This window comes from Myripristis murdjan, chromosome 4, assembly GCF_902150065.1.
Source record: "Myripristis murdjan chromosome 4, fMyrMur1.1, whole genome shotgun sequence".
Taxonomy (NCBI): Eukaryota; Metazoa; Chordata; class Actinopteri; order Holocentriformes; family Holocentridae; genus Myripristis; species Myripristis murdjan.
Window position 1 is genome coordinate 13,739,019 of NC_043983.1, and position 18,636 is coordinate 13,757,654.

An 18,636-nucleotide genomic window follows, 5' to 3' on the forward strand; every position below is an offset into this window, starting at 1 on the left:
GATCATGTTTGTTCGTTCAGTCAAAATGCATAATAAATTTTGCTTATTCAAAAAAAAAACAAACAAACAAAAAAAAAGATTTATTACTTGTTGCTTAAACAATTATAGTGTAACACTCTTTCCCACATTTTGAAAACACATAAATTCACAGCTCCCTCCTGACATCAGCACTATTTGATCATAGGAGATGGCAAAAGCACTTCTACCAGAATTCTTCTATTAACAATAGCTGCAAAAACTTTGGAAATTATGTCAGATTGTGAGATTGACAAGAAAGAGCTTAACAGAAAAGACAAACTGTTTCTACTAAACAGCTTGTTTTCCTGTTAGCAGGACATCCGCTCAGCTATGCTCTTTAGAATGGTCTCTACACCAGAAAATAGTCCCCAGGAAATGTTTGCTTTACACAGCAAATGATCACTTCTTTGGTTTGTGAATGTTGACAACTTTGTTTGCCAAAGAGCATGAAACCAAAAATTCAAATTTAAAATCAACGTATTTGGTTATATGTTGTGAAGTCTACAGTACCCATGATTAGCAAAATAGTTTGTTACAATGTAAAATGTGGTTAAATTGTAATAAATGGGGCCAAATGTTCAAAATAATTAGTATGGTCCCTTAAGGGGGAAAGTTACAGAGTATGGAAAATCTTTAGCTCTATTTGCTGCCACTGGCGGACGACTGGGAGCTGTGCTGCTACTGCAGCTGTTGAACACAGATGATGTGTGAGGCTTTGGTTTGAGTTTTCCTTTAAAACATTTTTTTTCAACACCCACTGTGGGTCGTGTAAACACTTGAACTGGCTGCATCCAGAGCATCCAACCAGTTTAATCCTCACCTAACAAAATAATTCACTCTTCAGTGTTACTTGCTTGTGGATTACATTTTTGGAAGCAAATCCAGGGACATTTGTGATTTTCTGACAAATATTAAACACAATATAGACATAGAGTTTTGCCTTACAAGCCTTTAAAAACAGTAATTCTGTCGTCGACCCAGCATCACTGATCTGATGTGTAACTTGTCTGAAGACTTAAAACTGAGGATCTGTCTTTGACTTTTGTGTACAAACCAAAGGAAAACTTCACACTTCCAATAAGACAAGCTCTTAAAGCGATATACCCTCATTTAGAAGCAGGATAGAATTCATGTTATCTTGAGATAAAAACTACAAATCACAATATGTGGTATGTGGTGTGTTATGGTAATAGCAATGCCCTCTGGAGACTGAGGGATCTGGAGACATTTCTGGGTACAGCTCCAGTGGGGGACAAAGCATCAAATCAGGGGTCTGCCTCTTTAAAATGGAGATGTCTGATCACTTTACCGTAGGTGACTGAGCCCCTGGACACCCATAGGATCGGTGCCTATGTCCACATCCCTATACAGACTCAACTGCAAACTTAGTGGTATCTCATTTTTCATATCACAACCAGCATTATAACACAAACGCTGCAACCCCCCAACAGTTATCATAACAGATGACAGGCATGGGCAGGGGCCTGTGGGAATGGCGGAGCCCCCACCACCTCATGGGGGTCTAGAGCACAACGTAACTTATGTTAGCAGATTTGAAATCAAATGTTGAAAAAAGCTGCAAGACGTACCAAGTCAAGCAGCAAAACTAGGAAACAGGGCAAACATTTAGACAACAGGCCGTGTATGCAATAAGTAATAATGACGAAGGGAGTTGAGAGTGTAGGTGAAGTCAGTAGCAGTGTCTTGCTAATTGCTAACATAGCTACACACAGCATATGTTGCTTACCTGAACAACAAATGTAAAAATCGATCATTAGCTCCATGGATGTGGTTCGTTTGAAACGATGACATTATTCCTGCTGGAATACTGACGGAACAAGTCTGGCCATTCAACAGCTATAAATGTGTGTGTGATGCCAGTGAACAATAGCCAATGTAGCCAACATCAGCCTGGCTATGTGTGTGTTGGGGAGTGGAATGAATATGTGTGTGGGGGTGTGTTCCCCAAAACAAAGTGGACGGACCAGACCGATCGTTTTCAGAGCTCAAAAGCTCAGTAGCCATCACGGTAACAGTGGACTGAATGGTAGTGATCAACAACACTTCTGTGGCTGCAGCAGTGCATGTATGTGAGAGGCAACACCGCAATAGACTGCAGGAAAAAAAATGACGAGGAAGAAATTTGGCTACCATGCAATTATGCATCCAAACACAGTACACCTAATATCTAACAGTCATGTTACAGAAAGCATCAGTGATTTTGCGTGACTGAGTTGTGTGTGTAGATTCTGCAGGCATATGTGTTAATGTGTGAGTGTGGATTCATTGACATCATGTGAAAGCTCATTATCAGTTCATGCATCAGATTCATTCTCATCACCCTTCACTGATCAGATAAAATTGGTCTGAGAAGCATCAGACCATTGTGGTTTCATGTGTGGGAGAACACTGATACTCAAGTCTGAAGATCCAAACTGCGATTAACTAACGTTACATGCATATGGTGCATAAGGGTGTGCAGCGATGTCATTATCTGTATCTGTATTCAGACAGAACAAAGGAAGTGGACGTGGTTTATACTGGAGGTCATGTAATGTCCGGCAAATGTTGTATTTTATAACTTAATATTCATAGGCAATGAAACTGTTGTACCTTCAAAGCATCAAATTTATATCGGAATATAATTTATTTGGAAATTTATTTCCACATCCTCAAATTGTAGGTCTACTTTTCATTTCTCCCAGCTGTTCAAACACCATATAGGTCTACATCATCAAATCGCACCCAGAAGACGTTAAAAATATTTTTTAAAAAACGTCTACAGAGTGACAGTCTGAGTTATACAGGCTAAAACATTGTCCAGAAAAGACATTACTTCAAATGTGTTGTTCAAAGAAATAACCCTTAACCAGTATTAGTGGTAGAGGAAAAAAAAATTCCCAACCCAGTGATGTTTCAGGCCGAGTAGTCCTTATTGTTTGGTCCTTATTAAGTTGTCATTTTCTACATCTGTTTGGTGTTCTGGTTGTTTTAGTTAATCTCAATATATGCTTTATTTTATTCACAATTCAGCTCATGAATATGTTTCATTCATGCCATGTGTGCTCTCTGCTGTTTGCTGTGCACTATAGCTGGCTCATGACACAGGGTACAGACTGAATGCTTTGGTTTTGCTGCAAATATACACCTACAAGACTGACAAAGTCAGAAAATGACAGTCTTAACCACTGTAGATCCCCACCACACCAGGTAAGCATGAACCAGATGAGGAGCATATTAGTGTTGCACTGTATTATAGCCTGATGTGGTCTATTGCACTCATTTGTCTGGTAGTTTAAGATTTGCTGAAACTCTGAATTAGTCCTCTACAGGAAGGCTCACCCTGGATTATGGCATGTATGATACATCCATATCCTGTGTGCTGATAAATGTCTCCCCTCTGAGTGAAGGGTGGGTGAGAGTGTGACAGATGTGACAGAAAGCTTTGTTGAACCCATGATGTACTAATGACATGAAATGTGCTTCAGCTTGCTGAGCCACCACAACCATGAGCATTTACTTTATTCACCATGACGATGCAAATTTTCAGCCAACACAAAAACTGAGACAAAAACATTTACTCACATCACTGTAACTGAGTAGCTTTTTATGTATAGAGTATGTCCTCTTTTGGGTATTTTTAAAAACCATTAATGATGCTTTTATTAATAGTAAGTTCATTTTAAAGATGTATGGTGCTTAGTTACAGGATGAGCCTGACTTCATAGCCTCATCACCAACACCCATTAACAGCAGCACTGCATTAGGAGTGGCAGGATGTCACTCTGTTGGTTAGGTTACCTACGTTGAAACCACAGACCTGTCTTTAGTGCAGACTCTGCTGTATATAAGGGTCTTTTTGACACCCCCATGAAGCCACCTCGAGGGTCCCGCCTGCAAGATGCCCAGCTTCAACATAGTTCTGCTTTTTTGTGTCCTTATATGTCTTGGACAAGAAGGTAAGACTTTCTCAGGTGGAGAAAGAAAAAAAAAAAAAACACTTTCTTTTCTGGCTGATGAACAGTATATTAACTTAATTCTTTTTAGGACTTGGGAATGAAATTATACATGGGAAAAAGGCCAAGAAAAAAACCTTGCTGTACATGGCATCGGTGCAGAGTAAAGGAAAACATAAATGTGGGGGATTTCTGATCAACGAGGAGTTTGTCGTCACTGCTGCCCACTGTGATATGTGACTTACTCTTCTTCTTCAGCCAGTCTTTGATTAAACTAATTATTACACAAACAAGATTGAAATATTCAGAACTGATGAAAAGGTGATCGCCACTACATACAGTCAGAAAAACTATTGACGACCTCTTATTGATTGATCATTTCTGCAGGAAAAATATGACTGTTGTTCTGGGTACCCACGACCTCAGGAGAGTTGATGACAAAACCATGAGATACCGAGTACAGAAATGCAAACACCCTTCCTACAATGATGACACATTGGAGAACGACATCATGCTCCTCAAAGTACGTTTTATTCAACCTAATTGAATGGTCCTGTGTGATATTCTGCACTCTTATCATCTTCTGGGTATCCCTTGTGTTTGGTTAAGTTTTAGTTTTTTAGTTCGATTTAATGCAATTCAACAAATGTAAAAAAAAAAAAAAAAAAAAAAAAAAAAAAGTATAGAAAGTATAGAAATACATTAAATAGTAAACATTGCATGACATATTAAATTCAAAGATGTATCTCGAATTTGGTTAAATGTAAAAAAAAAAAAATTCAAGAGGTGAACAAAAGTTCTTTACCAAAATAAATATAAAGTACAACAAGCATTGCATTTCAACAAAACAATTTTCAAACAAATAATTCTCTGTCTTTCAGCCGTTGTTCGAGCCCTTCTTTACAGATCTATGTAACAAGTGAGCCCAGGAAATAAGCCTGAATTTTTAATTCTGACTTTTGTGTTTGTGTTTCCAGTTGTCCAGGAAAGCTGAGCTAAGCAAAACAATGGCAACAATTCCAATTCCAAGCAAGAGCACTTACATCAAAGCAAAGACAAAGTGCCGTGTAGCCGGGAGGGGAATCAGTAAACCCGGTAGTAGAGAAACTGTTGATGAGCTGCGAGTGGTGGACGTTTCTACCATTGATCTGAAAGTCTGTGAGAAGGAATGGCGCATAATTCCTGCCAATGTCATCTGTGCAGGTGGATACAAGACCAAAAAGGGATTTTGTCAGGTGTGTAGTTTTCCTTTTCCATGTGTAAAATATCGACTTGGTGCAAATGGTTACTTGTATAAAACTGTGAGAATTTGAATTAACCTGAATCACCTTTTCTCATAGGGTGATTCTGGTGGTCCTCTGGTGTGCAAGGGGGAGGCAGTCGGCATTGTCTCTTTCAACGAAAAAAATAACTGCACATACCCGTCTCTGCCCAACGTCTACACCGAGATATCAAAATTCCTACCCTGGGTTAATGACATTCTGCAGAAAAAATCATGCTAGATGTAATGGTCTTCTCTAAGATCTTTTTCTTCAAAATGTTTTACTTTTCTGTTATCTGTTATAGTTGTAGAGGTGTGATTGAGCAGATCTGATCATGTTTCTTCCTCAGTCAAAATGCATAATAAACTTTGCTTATCCCCCCACCCCCACCCCCCAAAAAAAGATTTATTACTTGTTGCTTAAACAATTATAGTGTAACGCTCTTTCCCACATTTTGAAAACACATAAATTCACAGCTCCCTCCTGACATCAGCACTATTTGATCATGGGAGGTGGCAAGAACACTTCTACCAGAATACTTCTATTAACAAGAGCTGCAAAAACTTTGGAAATTATGTCAGATTGTGAGATTGACAAGAAAGAGCTCAACAGAAAAGACAAACTGTTTCTACTAAACAGCTTGTTTTCCTGTTAGCAGGACATCCGCCCAGCTATGCTCTTTAGAATGGTTTCTACACCAGAAAATAGTCCCCAGGAAATGTTTGCTTTACACAGCAAATGATCACTTCTTTGGTTTGTGAATGCTGACAACTTTGTTTGCCAAAGAGCATGAAACCAAAAATTCAAAATTTAAAATCAAGGGATTTTGATTATATGTTGTGAAGACTACAGTACCCATGATTAGCAAAATAGTTTGTTACAATGTAAAATGTGGTTAAATTGTAATAAATGGGCCAAATGTTCAAAATAACTAGTATGGTCCCTTAAGGAGGAAAGTTAGAGAGTATTTCACACCCGCACCTGGGGATCCAGACAGTCTGGCACAAAAGACCATGTAGACCAACAGGCAGCTCATGTGGGTGTTAGTGTGTATATGCTGATGATTGTTGACATCATTCTGTCCATATCCTACCATAAAAAAGGCCTACTGAAGCAACGTTTCTTCCATTCTTGATAAAAGTGTATTTACTAGTTTAGTGAAAATTTTGTTGAAAATTATAGGAAAATGACAGTAAATAATTTATATCAAATAATACCAATAAGACCAATGACTGATTTAAAAAAAAATAATAAAAATAATGATTCCTCTACCATGCAGAGCTGAGAGTCAGTTGTGGTCATGGTGCAAATGACAGAGCACCATGATGCTGGGGGCTGCAATGAGAAGTGTGAAACAAAACCACATCCTTTTCTCAAGTTGACTCTGAAACAGTTTTGTCATCACCTCAACAAAAAGAGGAAAGCGAAGTAATTACAATGTTTGCACTTCAAAAGAGATATTTTTACATATACAAACACATTGTGCATTATCTTCTCATTACAGAAAACCTTTGTTTTTACGATCCTGGTCAGCACTCACCCATGAAGATGATAAAAGCACCTCTGACTTTTTTTTTTTTTTTTTTTTTGAGATATCTGACAATTGAAATGACAGTAGTATTCAGGAATAAAGGAATTCAGGGATTTTGGGGCGTGCATGGTGGTGGTACACGTGGTACATGTACACAAGACGTGATTGGACTGGGGTCACTTCCTTGAGGTGATTGGTTGTTTGATTTGCCATACATGGATTTTACAGACGTCTGGAAATGTGGAAGACCATGAAATTTGGTCCACACTTTCATGCCCCCCAGAGAATGAGCCCTGACAATTTTGGTGACCTCATGACCTTTCCTCTAGTACCACCCCCAGGCCAAAATGTGCAAAGTCCATTTTCTGTCCAATACTTGCATTCCCCCAACATGCACCAGGCCAGCAGGACACCAGCAGAAGAGGACCTGCCCTTGTTGCTTAAAAATCAAGGTAATGTAATGTAAAAATTAAAAAAATAATAACAATAAAAAATTCAGGGGTAAATTGACATGTTTGGCAGTGACTGCTTCACTACAACTGTGTGTGTGTGTGTGTGTGTACTGACAGAGGAGACTTACGCACCCGGCTCCTCTTTTCACCCCCTGTGAAGGGGCTAGCCAGCGGCGGTAGCTGAAAGCAGAAAGTTGCAAGCAGAAAGCAGCACCTTTCAGTATTCATAAGTAAACACATTTATAACTATATCCTTTCATCCATCCATGCATTTTCTGCAGCTTATCCGGGACCAAGTCACGGTGGCAGCAGGCTATGGAGGACAGCCCAGATGTCATTTTCCCGGCAATATCCACCAGCTCTTCCTGGGGGACCCGCAGGCCAGTTTCCAGGCCAGCCAGGATATATAATCCCCCCCCAGTGTGTCCTGGGTCTCCCCCTGGGTCTCCTCCCAGTCAGATGTGCCTGGAGCACCTCCACAGGCAGGCACCCAGGAGGCATCCTAACTACATGCCCAAACCACTTCAACTGGCTCCTTTCAACGCAGACAGGCACTGGCTCTACTCCAAGCCAATTTTTGCCAGTGGCTGCACAACATGAACACAAAAGGCCATGTGGACCAACAGGCAAGTAATGCTGGTGATTCTTGGTGTTATTCTGTCAATACTGAATTTGACAAAAGGATTGATTCGACATCCCGCCAACCCTCAATGTATTTAACCTGTTAGTATGCATGAAGCAGAACTTAAAAATGGCAGCAAATCAAACATTTTACCAGCGATTACATCTATTGTGATTCATCTACCACACAGAGTTGAGAGAGACAGTTGTGGTCATCGCGCACATAACCACATGGTGCACATGGGGGCTGCAAGAAGTTGTATGAAACAATACCACATCCTTTTCTCAAGAGTATCTTTAAACACAGATGTGCTGCAACCAAAGAAAAAGAGGAAAGCAAAATAACTATATTATTTGTAGCTGAAAAGAAGTATGCATTGTGCTTGTTTGTCACATGATGGCAAAAAAAGAAAAAAAAAATCTGAGGTTCTTTTTTTTTCATTTCAAAATTAACAAACTCTGATCTTTTCTTTTCAAGATGTTTGACAATTGGAATTGAAATCCTAGTGGTATTTAGGAATAAATTAACCTTTTTATATGTAACCCTGTCTTTCTCTTTCTCTTTCGCTCCCTCTCTGTCCCTGTCTTTCTGACACAACTGTTTTATTCAAGCAGAACGTCTGTAATCCTCACTTTTAAATTTATCTGAAATTGTGCCTGTATTTAAAAAGTGTACAGTGCATCAGACCCCCTTCACTTTTTCACTTTTGTTATGTTGCAGCCTGATGCTACAATTGTTTAAATTCATTTTTTTCTCACATTAATCTGCACTCACTACCCTATAATGACAAAGTGAAAACAGAATTGTAGAATTTTTTGTAAATTAATTAAAAAGGAAAAACTGAAACATTTCAGTTTTTTATTTTTAATAAATTTACAAAAATTTCTACAATTCTATTTTCACTTTGTTATTATGGGGTTCTAAGTGGAGATTAATGAGAGAAAAAATGAATTTAAACGATTGTAGCATCAGGCTGCAACATAACAAAAGTGAAAAAAGTGAAAGAGGTCTGAATACTTTCTGAATGCACTACTGTATGACTTTCATTACCACAAACAACTCTGGAGTGTAGGGCAAGGACATGTATAACAAACTGCAATTCCTGAGGGTGATGCACCCCATTCAGAATCCCTCAGTAAATATAGCTCTAACTGCATCGGGAAAAAAAAAAAATACGTCTGTCATGCAATGCGATTTTGAAAACCTAAAACCATGTCTTTTGTCATCTCAGGAACATCTTCACAGAACCAGGACATCATGTTGGCACATACAGTGAAGCAATAATGAACAAGAACAAAAGTAAACCACAGTCTTCATCAGCAAGTATAAGATCAGCAGAGGAAAGCGCCTGTTTGCCCATTAACCATGGCTATCAGCTTTGTGCTGCTGCTGTTCATCGCAGTAAACGGTAAGATATAACATCTTAATTAAAAAAAAAAAAAAAAAAAAAAAAAAAAAAAAAAAACATCCCATATGAAATGATAACAAACAACTAGCAATATTTCTGTATGTCTTATTTCTGCATATGTTAAGCAAAGATATTAAAATTAAAATAGCTGCACATGCATTTCTAAGGCATAGCATTTAAATAACTAGGTTGACTAAGCAATTAATGGGCATTACATTTAGTGTTTCCAGGAGCGGATGGGGAGAAGGTGCGAGTGGGGATTGTGGGAGGCAAGGAGGCTGCCCCCAACTCTCGCCCCTACATGGCTTCCCTGCAGCTCCAAAGTCGTCACTTCTGTGGAGGCGTGCTGGTGCGAGAGGACTTTGTACTCACAGCAGCACATTGTAGATTACGACGGTGAGAACTCACTAATATCCCTGTTGACTTTCTCAGTAATGACATCATAATAACAACCAGCTATAACCATTATCCAACTATTTAACATATTGTAAGCCTAAACATAATGAGAGGTTAAAGCTGCCAACAATCACTTGACACAAATGCATTGCCACAAATCATTTGCCACATATGACCTACATCTACAGGGATTTGAGATTCTGACAAAAAAAGGAGGCAGAAAAGTTTTTCAACGCTTGCAGGAAGTTTGCTTGGTAACATAATTTCTCGACTCCAATTTTGATTTCTAGGGCATTCAAAGTCGTGCTCGGGGCTGTTTCTCTGTCAGCTCAGGAGGCAGGAAAACAGGAGTTCAATGTCACCAGATCCATTCCACATCCCGATTATGATGGACATGAAAATGATATCATGCTGCTAAAGGTGAGAACATTAAGCTTGAAAATGTAAAAAGAGGATGATGATAATAAACAATTAAATGCAGATCTTCAGAATCTCGGCAGAACTTCTATATATATATATATATATATATATATATATATCGCTGTTACATACAAACCTGATCCGTCCAATTAGGATGACAATAAAATCCAACAGAATGAGCACCTTATGGTTACTGAACTTCTTATATATTTCTATTGAACAAATGTCACAATATCTTTGACTTTGTGACAAAATTGTAGGGGGAGGCCTATGTTGCTTTCATAAGATACTTACACACAAGGGATTTTTGATAAATAATCATTAGCAGTGTGGATATGATGACCAAGTGCAGTAAGAGGTAAATAATCGAACTAATTAATCGAACTAATCGTTTCAGAAAATTTCATTTCTTAACAAAGTTGCCTTTAAAAAACAGGAAACGACAACACTTAAGCCATATCACCATCTCATCTAAGCCAAAGTCCTAGTCTAATATATAAATATAGATACAGTATTATATATGTCATCCAGCTCTATTTTTGCCATCATCCTTTTCTCTCAGCTGGACCGCAGGGCCAACCTGACCAGAGCGGTGCAGCTGATCACTCTGGGCAGGCTGAGAAGATCCAGCCAGTGCAGCACAGCCGGCTGGGGTGACATAGGGGACAACAACACTTTACCAGACAAGCTCCAGGAAGTTGGCGTAAACCTCCTGACGCTGCGGGAATGTCGTCGCAGATGGGGAGACGTTCCCATCACCAGGTCCATGATTTGTGCCACAGGAGACCGGGCCGCCCAAGGCTTCTGCTCGGTATGACGACACACTGGCAAGCAAATGATTAAACTCAGCGTATTATCATCAATCATCAAACCAAAATTGGCCTTTGTAGTTGCTTTTATTAAAGTGTAACAGTGAGCCAAGACACTGTAAAAGTCTTTGAGGTCTCTCAGTGGCAAAATGTATGTATATACACTAGTGCTTGCCACATAAAGACATTCCTGCAGTTCGATCTTAACAAAGATTTCAAAGTACTATTCCTGTTTGTTTTTCATTCAAGGGGGATTCTGGAGGCCCGTTGGTGTGCAATGGGACTTCAGTGGGTGTGGTCTCCTTCTCTGGGCGGCAATGTGGCAACCCCAGGACCCCTGATGTCTACATGCGCACATCTTCCTTCCGACGCTGGATTAGAAATGTGTTGAGAAGCAATTAGTGCAAATGGCCTGCTTTAAATTGTACTTAGTACAGCTTAGGCAAACAGATTCATACCGAAATGCTTCAAGATATAGTGGAGCCCAGGACACTTTCTGCCCCATGGCTGTGTTCATGTGTTGCAATTCTCAGTAAACTTTGAACTCACTCTCTCTCTCTCTCTCTCTCTCTCTCTCTCTCTCTCTCTCTCTCTCTCTCTCTCTCTCTTACTGTGTGTGTGTGTGTGTGTCTCAGAAGAGATGTTTGAGAAATCCACCTTATGCCTCTCAAAACAACAATAAACTGAAACCTTACTTTGCTCAAAGCTCACAGTTCAGGCACCTTACACAAGTGCACCCAGTCCTACTTGCTAAGGTCCTGCTACAAAGTGCATACGCTCTAGGGCTAATTAATTATGGCATTTTGTGCATTGAAGTGTTGCTGGTTGGAATTAATAAAATGGACGCTAAAGCATCTTGACAAAAAGTAGTCTTTGGTGACTGTTTTCACATATCAGACCTAAACTGTGGAAAAGAGAAAACATGAGTCATTCAAATGCTGAATTAAATTAATTAGTTTCAAAGAGAGTTCACCTGCATACCATAAACTTGGCTAATAATGATACTAGTACATAAAGTAGGTCTAATGAATTTCATCATCATGCCCTGAAAGATCAGAGTATGTTGAAGACTGTAAGTCATAATGAAATTATTCATTAAAAGCTGTTGCATTTAAAAGTTAAACAAAGGCTGAAAAAATGAACACATAGCAGCAGTAGTAGTTATTTACAGTGTATGCGGATTAATCATAAAGCACTTGACTTTACTACAGTTGCTGACCCAGTTCCCATGCTATCTTTTCCCTACAGTCACAGGCGCATCCCGACTTTCCGTGTTGTGTTTACGTTCATGTGCTGTTAGGCTGTAATTACTTTTTCCCACGGCACTCGAAGGCAGCATTACACCAAAGGAGGGAAACATTTACGGCTGGTGAAAAGTCCATGTCATCGCAATTGAGACATCAATTCCCACCGTTCAATGCGCGCGTGTCCATGTGCTCATCTGCAGTCAACGTAACCAAACGCTCGCTGGGAAATGTAGTTTTTTCCCCCTCGTCCTCCCATTTTCCACAGGTTTCGCGAGGTTTGCATGGGCGGGTTGTGTGTGGCTACATTTCTCTGCCAGACGAACTGAACAATATTGATATGAAATCTGCGTAAAGGTAAAAAAACATGTCTAGGAAGAAGGATAACGCTATTAATACCCATTTGGAGGTTTTGTTTGTTAGCGCTGAGGACACTGAAAACGGATATGGTCGCTTCTACTTTCCCGAACATCTGCATTGAGGTAGAGCTTGGACAGACTAGAATTATTGATAACCTACTGCCATGCAACATTATGTGCTGTAGGTGTGTTGGCTTTAGTCCAGGACAGGTAGGCTAAGGCTGAACTCGTCGTAGTCTGTCTGGTTTTCCTCACCATAGCCTGCTACAGCTTGTAGACAATAGGTGAGACAAACCTAACCGGCTACATACTGTAATTTTTCAGATACAGTGAGATGGCTGACGTATTCTCCTGAAGTTGTGTCACAGCCAGCCTGTGTCAGTGGCTCTTTGAATTTGTAAACCTGACACCAGGCTTATGTCATCAAAAATAGCCCTAACTATGTATGATATGAGACGGAGCTGAGCCAGACCAAGTGCACTGTGCTTGCTTGAGGAGATTATGCATTACAAACAGTGACCTCCATAGCTGTGTAGTTCAAGAAAATAACCAGGAAGTTAGTGGGTCGTGTTAAGCCATTGGCTGCTGCGCTTGTCAGTCGTGGCTGTGTCGGCTCCAGCCCTGTCACAGATCTCTACCAACCAGGCTAGCCTCCCAGCTCTGGCAGAGGCCTTTCCTAGGCTGTGTAGAATATGTCTAAACTAAAGCATGGCAGCTTTCATACTCACTCAAATAATAATTGAACATTGCCCTCTCTTTCTCTCACTCATTAGCCTTTGAATTTCTGGAGGCATGTCCAAGAAAAGGGGCAGGTATGTAGACACATGTAGCCATATGTCATCATATGATGCCATTATTGCTGGTGTTCGTATATGACAGTAAAACCATCATGTTGCATTCAGCTACATGAAGAAGTGATGAAGCCAGGGACACTGCATTTCATTGCCAGGAGCTGTCAAATAGTTTATATTGGACTTAATGACTCACTGCTTGTTAGACATATCAAAGTATTGCTTCACTTATTTCTGGAAAGTATAACAAAACATGAAGATTTCATGAATTACATTTTTTTTAAAGTGCAATTAATTTTGAAGGAATTATGATAAAGTAGATCTGACCAAAAAGTTATTTGAGGTGACCTTCATTTAAACTTACAGTGAGTTGCTGAAATGTCTTTAAAGTAGTAGCATTGCTTGCAAAATAAAATAAAATAAAGCCTCTCTTCAAGTTTGAACAAATAATTGGAATTGTATGGACCTGCACGCTGTCACAGATAGAGTAGTGTATTTTGATTAAGCTATTATGCTGATGTAATGTCCATGTGTTTTCACCCTTAATCACATATTTACGCACACACACATCCATTCTGTCTTACCAGAAAGCGGAGTAGCGGGGAACTGAGTGACACAGTAACCCCAGACCCCAACTGTATTCTGGGCGTCCGTATTCAGCACAACTGGCGTGAGAAGGGGAACCAGAGCAAATGGAAGGGCACGGTGCTCGACAGGCTCAGCGTGAACCCCTCTCTCTTCATGGTCAAGTACGATGGCTTTGACTGCGTCTATGGCATCGAGCTGTTCAAGGATGAAAGGGTGTCAAACCTGCAAGTCCTCACAGAAAAAGTTGGTGAGTCGTGAGTCTCTAGCTTTTCTTTTTTGTCTGCACCGCCAGCTCATTTTGATTCCGGTGGGCACCAAGACAAACGTGATACTATTTTTGTGTGTGGAGCACAAATTTACACACATTCTCACCAAAAGGAAGATCAGGGGCACTGAGAGCGGGAGAGCAAATCTGTTACTCCCATACCAATTTTTCACATTCATATATATGTCCTTTCTGCCTGTATCTCCACAGTAAACAACAAGATCAAGATACCTCACGGGGCTGAGGAGCTAGTGGGCAAAGCAGTGGAGCATCTCTTTGAAAAGGAAGATGGAGAGAAGAATGAATGGAGGGGCATGGTCCTCTCCAGAGCTCCAATCATGACCAACTGGTATTATATCACTTATGAGAAGGACCCAGTGCTTTATATGTACCAGCTGTGGGATGACTATGCTGATGGCGACCTGAGGATTCTGCCTGAAGCAGGTACCGGCACTGAGTATATAACCCAGACTCATACGTCTCAGAGCTTAATTAAATAGAAACTGTTTGTCATAATCTTATCTTAAGGCTTATTAGACAACCTTCCGCTATGGTAGTTGTTTTTTTATGGCATAGGTACCATGTGAGTTGATAAACAGTAAGTGTTCTGGGAGTTTGTAATCTCCAGCAGTCTTAAGGTTGTTGGACTCTTTTCGAAAAGAGGCAAAATCACTTCTTGTGCCCATGGCTGCAGAAACGGAAACTAACAGACACCTACGCTTTTTTGAGCACTTGCAGCAATTACGTGTCGTCCACATGAAAGTGTCCTACTGCAGTGAAATTTCTCCTTTAAAGTGAAAATGCATCCTAAGTGGATTTAAATCAGGCAGAGTCTCTTGGAAACATCCACGATTTATGTTCAGGAAATGTTTCTGTCACAGCTAGATACTAGAGCCAAGAGTTAAACCGGTGATTTTATCATGCAGCACTTTCTGGAGCTGTTCCACTGATAATGAGGATATATAAATTCACCCAAAAGCCCCTTCTAATTTCAGAATATTTCAAATTTTTCTGTGCCAGCTTTGTTGGCACAGAAACAAGAAACATGGCACGTGGGACAGAAAAGACCTCTTTCCACATTTTTTGTGATTTAATAGCAATGACAGAGCACTGTGAGATGATTACTTTGGCCTTCCATATGCATGTGTTTTTTATTCTGCGTGGAAGTAAAGTGGACACAATTCATGCTCATTTTGATTCACCCCAGCAGAGTTTAGCCGGTCGCTCGCAGGCAAAATTCCAATTAACTTCAGTCCGAGGGAAATTCCACGTTCTCTGAGTCCTGACCTCTAAGCATGGCACCTAGTTGTCTGGGAAGCTAGCTACAGACAAAAGAGCGTTTTATAAACTTAAGAAATTGGTTGGTTTGGTTGAGATCGGGAATACATGGTGCCTCTGCATATTCTGTGCAATTGAATAATATGGTCATTCAGTGACTGTTGAAGACATTATTTCTTCAGCTTTACTTCTGGCTGTCAACAGGAGTAAAGTAATGTCATTTGTCATAGTATTGGGGAAAAAGTCCCTGCGAAAACATGAAGTACTGGGCCTGGAAAAATTATGGAATGTTTGAAATGGGAAATTTGCAGGAACCATGGGCAGAACTGTTATCAAGTAATGCTTTACAGGATGGTTTTTGACAAATCCGTCAAACCCAGGATTATATTCTGGAGTTAGGGGTACATTTTGATGCAGAACCTCTGGCCCTTCTGTGAGGCACATGTAGGTGTTAATGGCCATTGAAACGGACTCATTATAACAGAAAATGTCAAAGTTAACAACAGTTATAATCCTAAAGTGACCTCTTTGCCCTTCTTGTGTATTCCTCTCCCTCCAGAAAACAAGCACCTGTTGCCTGCAGACAGGAAGCCAGGCGAGGAGACGGAGAGTCTGGTAGGGAAGCAGGTGGAGTACGTTACTGACAAGGGTGTGAAGAGAACAGGCCTGGTCATCTACCAGGTCCCAGCCAAGCCCTCTGTCTACTACATCAAATATGATGATGACTTTCACATCCATGTCTATGACCTGGTCAAAACCACCTAGATATGATGGACACTTTATCTCACCCTCCAGTCCCCCTCCATCTGCTTAATTTTCATTCATTAGCATCTCTCATTCAAAGCCTTGGCAGGGTTGAACAGATAATATGTTTTATTGTTCAGAAAAATGTGTAATCTTTTTTTGGTATGCACAGCAGAACTGTAGCATTGCTATGCTAGGCCATTAGGAGGAAGGAGAGATCTTCTACACATGTGAGAGGTGTACCTCTTGGTTGTTGCTGCTTTACTTAGTAGTTTCAGTTTGGACAGTCCAGGAGTGCTCTTGCCCAACAGCTACAAAGTGCAGTTATTACTGCATTTGCATTTCTGTCCCTAAGACTCTCACAAATCTGTTCTTATTCAACATAGTTACACTGGCGACATCCAAAAATGTAATAAAATGTTAAAAATGCTGCCCCAACTAGCCATTTAAAGCAATATCTCTTTGATAAGCATGATGCAATTATAAATACGCCTTTCATAGACTAGTTAATACTTTCGGTGACCAGTGAAGTCTAAAGCTGCAAGACGAAATGTTATATTGCAACTTAATATCACCATATCAGAAAAGCGGGTTTGTTATTAAACGGCTCATTTTATTGATTCATGTCTAGGTTCATGAACAGTTAATCCCAATTTACAGTTCTGCAGACTGGATGGCTTACACATGGTTGCACCAGCCTATGTGAAGAACGGTGCCATAAATAAACCACACTGGCGTGCTTTATAGAGGCCTGCCTCAGAGGCAGTTACTGCCATAGTGTGCATCGACAGATCAAGAGTGTGTATCTAGCCATCCAAACAGAATATCGAATCAGAGGTTAGTATTAGAAGGGGTGAGTGGAGGTAGCATTGAAACATCACCTGAATGTGGCCCTTGTACATTAGACAATGATGAAGCCGCCACTGATTCACAAGGTTATTCTCATTTGGATATACAGCCCTGCAGCAACCCCTTTTGATCATATTTAGTATTACAGCATTAATGGCTATCTGAGTAAAGCCCCCCCCCCTTCCTCTAACGTTGAAGGCAGGTTTCTACATAGGCGCTGACACTAGTTTAACAGCCCAAGGAACAGCAGATTCTTTTTATTGGTTATGAAGAGGCAGTTTGCGAAATTCTCACACAAATTTGATCCCACACAAATCATAAAGTGCCTTCAGGCTTGTCATGTTGCAATATTGTATATATATCTGCTATTTGCGCTCCTAGCCTAACAAAGCTTATGAAGGCCACTATTTGGTCTTTATTATTCGTTGAAGAGTTAGATGCTCTAACAAAAATTGTGACACTGACAGCTTGAGAAAAGTTTTGCAACCATCAATTTATATTAGAGGATATGTGCAATGTTTTGCTGTTAATGCAGTATGAACATGTTCTTCAAATATAACATGCTTCGTCATTGGTTGTATAATCTCATTGTTGGTGATATTGTGGGGAGCGCTTGATTATATATTGTATAAAATTTATATGTTTAGGTTGTGGTACGCTATATTGTTTCCCAACATGATTTTTTGCTCAAGAAAATGTGGCAAAATATGCTTTATGTCACCGCATGAAGAAACTTAAAAGTTATTTGTTATAACACATTCAGCTTACAGTATTTAATCTGTAAAATTTGTGTAAAATGTACTGTAATGTTGGCTGTTGTGATTACTCTCATTTATGTGAATATCCCATTAAAACACCACCAGCTTTTAGTATAAAAAAAAGTCCTCAGTATACAAAAATATTAATGTGTATATCAAAGATATTATATGACATAGACCAGTTTATCAAGGCAGCAACTAAAATTTGGGCCTTAGTCTTCATAACTGTCTCTTAGACATGAGACCTACGCCTATGGTATACAGTTTCATCCCAAATTTGCCATTATATCCTAGATGCAGGAATAGGTCCCACCCTGTCTTCTCCAAGCCATTCAGTGTATCCATCAGTAAACTAGTTGATTGGTAGGTATACTGTGACTTTACATGCTGTGATTTTTCATGCTTTTCTATTACTTGGCTGTCAAAAATTTGCATGCATCATTTGCATAGTGAAGCCTCAGTTATTTTGGCAGTGGAAGAGTGAAAATGTCCGGCAGAAGCAGGCCTGTTTATTAAACCCACATTATGAAAAAGGAAAAAGAAAATAACACTTTAATTTGATAAGGTGACAAAAAAGAAGTCCATGTTTAAGTTGGGCTGTATCACCACCAGTGGTGCTGTGGTGTGTTGAGTAGAGTGGAATTCCAAATGACTGTGTGCACTCGTCACCCTTTTAATCACTTCTCTTTCCTGTTTTGAAGTTGTAGCCGCATTCACAGGCAATTTGTGTCATTATTCTGTCATGGGTAATAATAAAGATTTTTGCACATTTTTGTGCTCTTGTTCTTCCTCACACTGACAATGGATATTGCAAGTGAACGAAACAAAACTTAAGCACAAATTAAACAGGTAAATATCGGTAACATGATGAATTCAGTGAGAGCAC

General features: G+C 39.8%; 3 protein-coding genes across 4 annotated transcripts; all 3 read left to right on the plus strand.

Moving 5' to 3' along the window:
- Window positions 1-3,914: 3,914 nt before the first annotated feature.
- LOC115357929 (mast cell protease 1A-like) lies at window positions 3,915-5,602 on the plus strand. Its single transcript, XM_030049690.1, has 5 exons — window positions 3,915-3,977; window positions 4,066-4,210; window positions 4,362-4,497; window positions 4,952-5,209; window positions 5,315-5,602. Exons 1-5 carry the CDS (start codon window positions 3,920-3,922, stop codon window positions 5,474-5,476), a joined length of 759 nt encoding a protein of 252 aa, XP_029905550.1. The 5' UTR covers window positions 3,915-3,919; the 3' UTR covers window positions 5,477-5,602.
- A 3,552-nt stretch (window positions 5,603-9,154) lies between these two features.
- LOC115358045 (mast cell protease 3-like) lies at window positions 9,155-11,715 on the plus strand. Its single transcript, XM_030049827.1, has 5 exons — window positions 9,155-9,249; window positions 9,471-9,645; window positions 9,936-10,065; window positions 10,628-10,876; window positions 11,124-11,715. The coding sequence occupies exons 1-5, from the start codon at window positions 9,207-9,209 to the stop codon at window positions 11,274-11,276; spliced, it is 750 nt and encodes a 249-aa protein (XP_029905687.1). The 5' UTR covers window positions 9,155-9,206; the 3' UTR covers window positions 11,277-11,715.
- Window positions 11,716-12,335: 620 nt separating this feature from the next.
- LOC115357603 (spindlin-1-like) lies at window positions 12,336-18,522 on the plus strand. Of its 2 annotated transcripts, none has more exons than XM_030049158.1 (5): window positions 12,336-12,475; window positions 13,251-13,289; window positions 13,856-14,103; window positions 14,332-14,565; window positions 15,959-18,522. In XM_030049158.1, exons 2-5 carry the CDS (start codon window positions 13,270-13,272, stop codon window positions 16,162-16,164), a joined length of 708 nt encoding a protein of 235 aa, XP_029905018.1. In that variant the 5' UTR covers window positions 12,336-12,475; window positions 13,251-13,269; the 3' UTR covers window positions 16,165-18,522. The 2 variants fall into 2 exon arrangements, with proteins under 2 accessions (XP_029905018.1, XP_029905019.1); XM_030049159.1 differs by lacking the exon at window positions 12,336-12,475 and adding an exon at window positions 12,484-12,600.
- The last annotated feature ends 114 nt before the right edge of the window (window positions 18,523-18,636 follow it).

Excerpts from the sequence above, each read along its gene's own strand:
- LOC115357603 (XM_030049158.1), top strand. The coding sequence starts at position 13,270 with ATGTCCAAGAAAAGGGGCAG. Across the intron at positions 14,104-14,331 it reads AGTCCTCACAGAAAAAGTTG|TAAACAACAAGATCAAGATA; the intron begins GTGAGTCGTGAG and ends GTATCTCCACAG. Across the intron at positions 14,566-15,958 it reads GAGGATTCTGCCTGAAGCAG|AAAACAAGCACCTGTTGCCT; the intron begins GTACCGGCACTG and ends CTCTCCCTCCAG.
- LOC115358045 (XM_030049827.1), top strand. The coding sequence starts at position 9,207 with ATGGCTATCAGCTTTGTGCTGCTGCTGTTCATCGCAGTAAACG. Across the intron at positions 9,646-9,935 it reads GCACATTGTAGATTACGACG|GGCATTCAAAGTCGTGCTCG; the intron begins GTGAGAACTCAC and ends TTTGATTTCTAG. Across the intron at positions 10,877-11,123 it reads CCGCCCAAGGCTTCTGCTCG|GGGGATTCTGGAGGCCCGTT; the intron begins GTATGACGACAC and ends TTTTCATTCAAG.
- LOC115357929 (XM_030049690.1), top strand. The coding sequence starts at position 3,920 with ATGCCCAGCTTCAACATAGTTCTGCTTTTTTGTGTCCTTATATGTCTT. Across the intron at positions 4,211-4,361 it reads ACTGCTGCCCACTGTGATAT|GAAAAATATGACTGTTGTTC; the intron begins GTGACTTACTCT and ends TCATTTCTGCAG. Across the intron at positions 5,210-5,314 it reads CCAAAAAGGGATTTTGTCAG|GGTGATTCTGGTGGTCCTCT; the intron begins GTGTGTAGTTTT and ends CTTTTCTCATAG.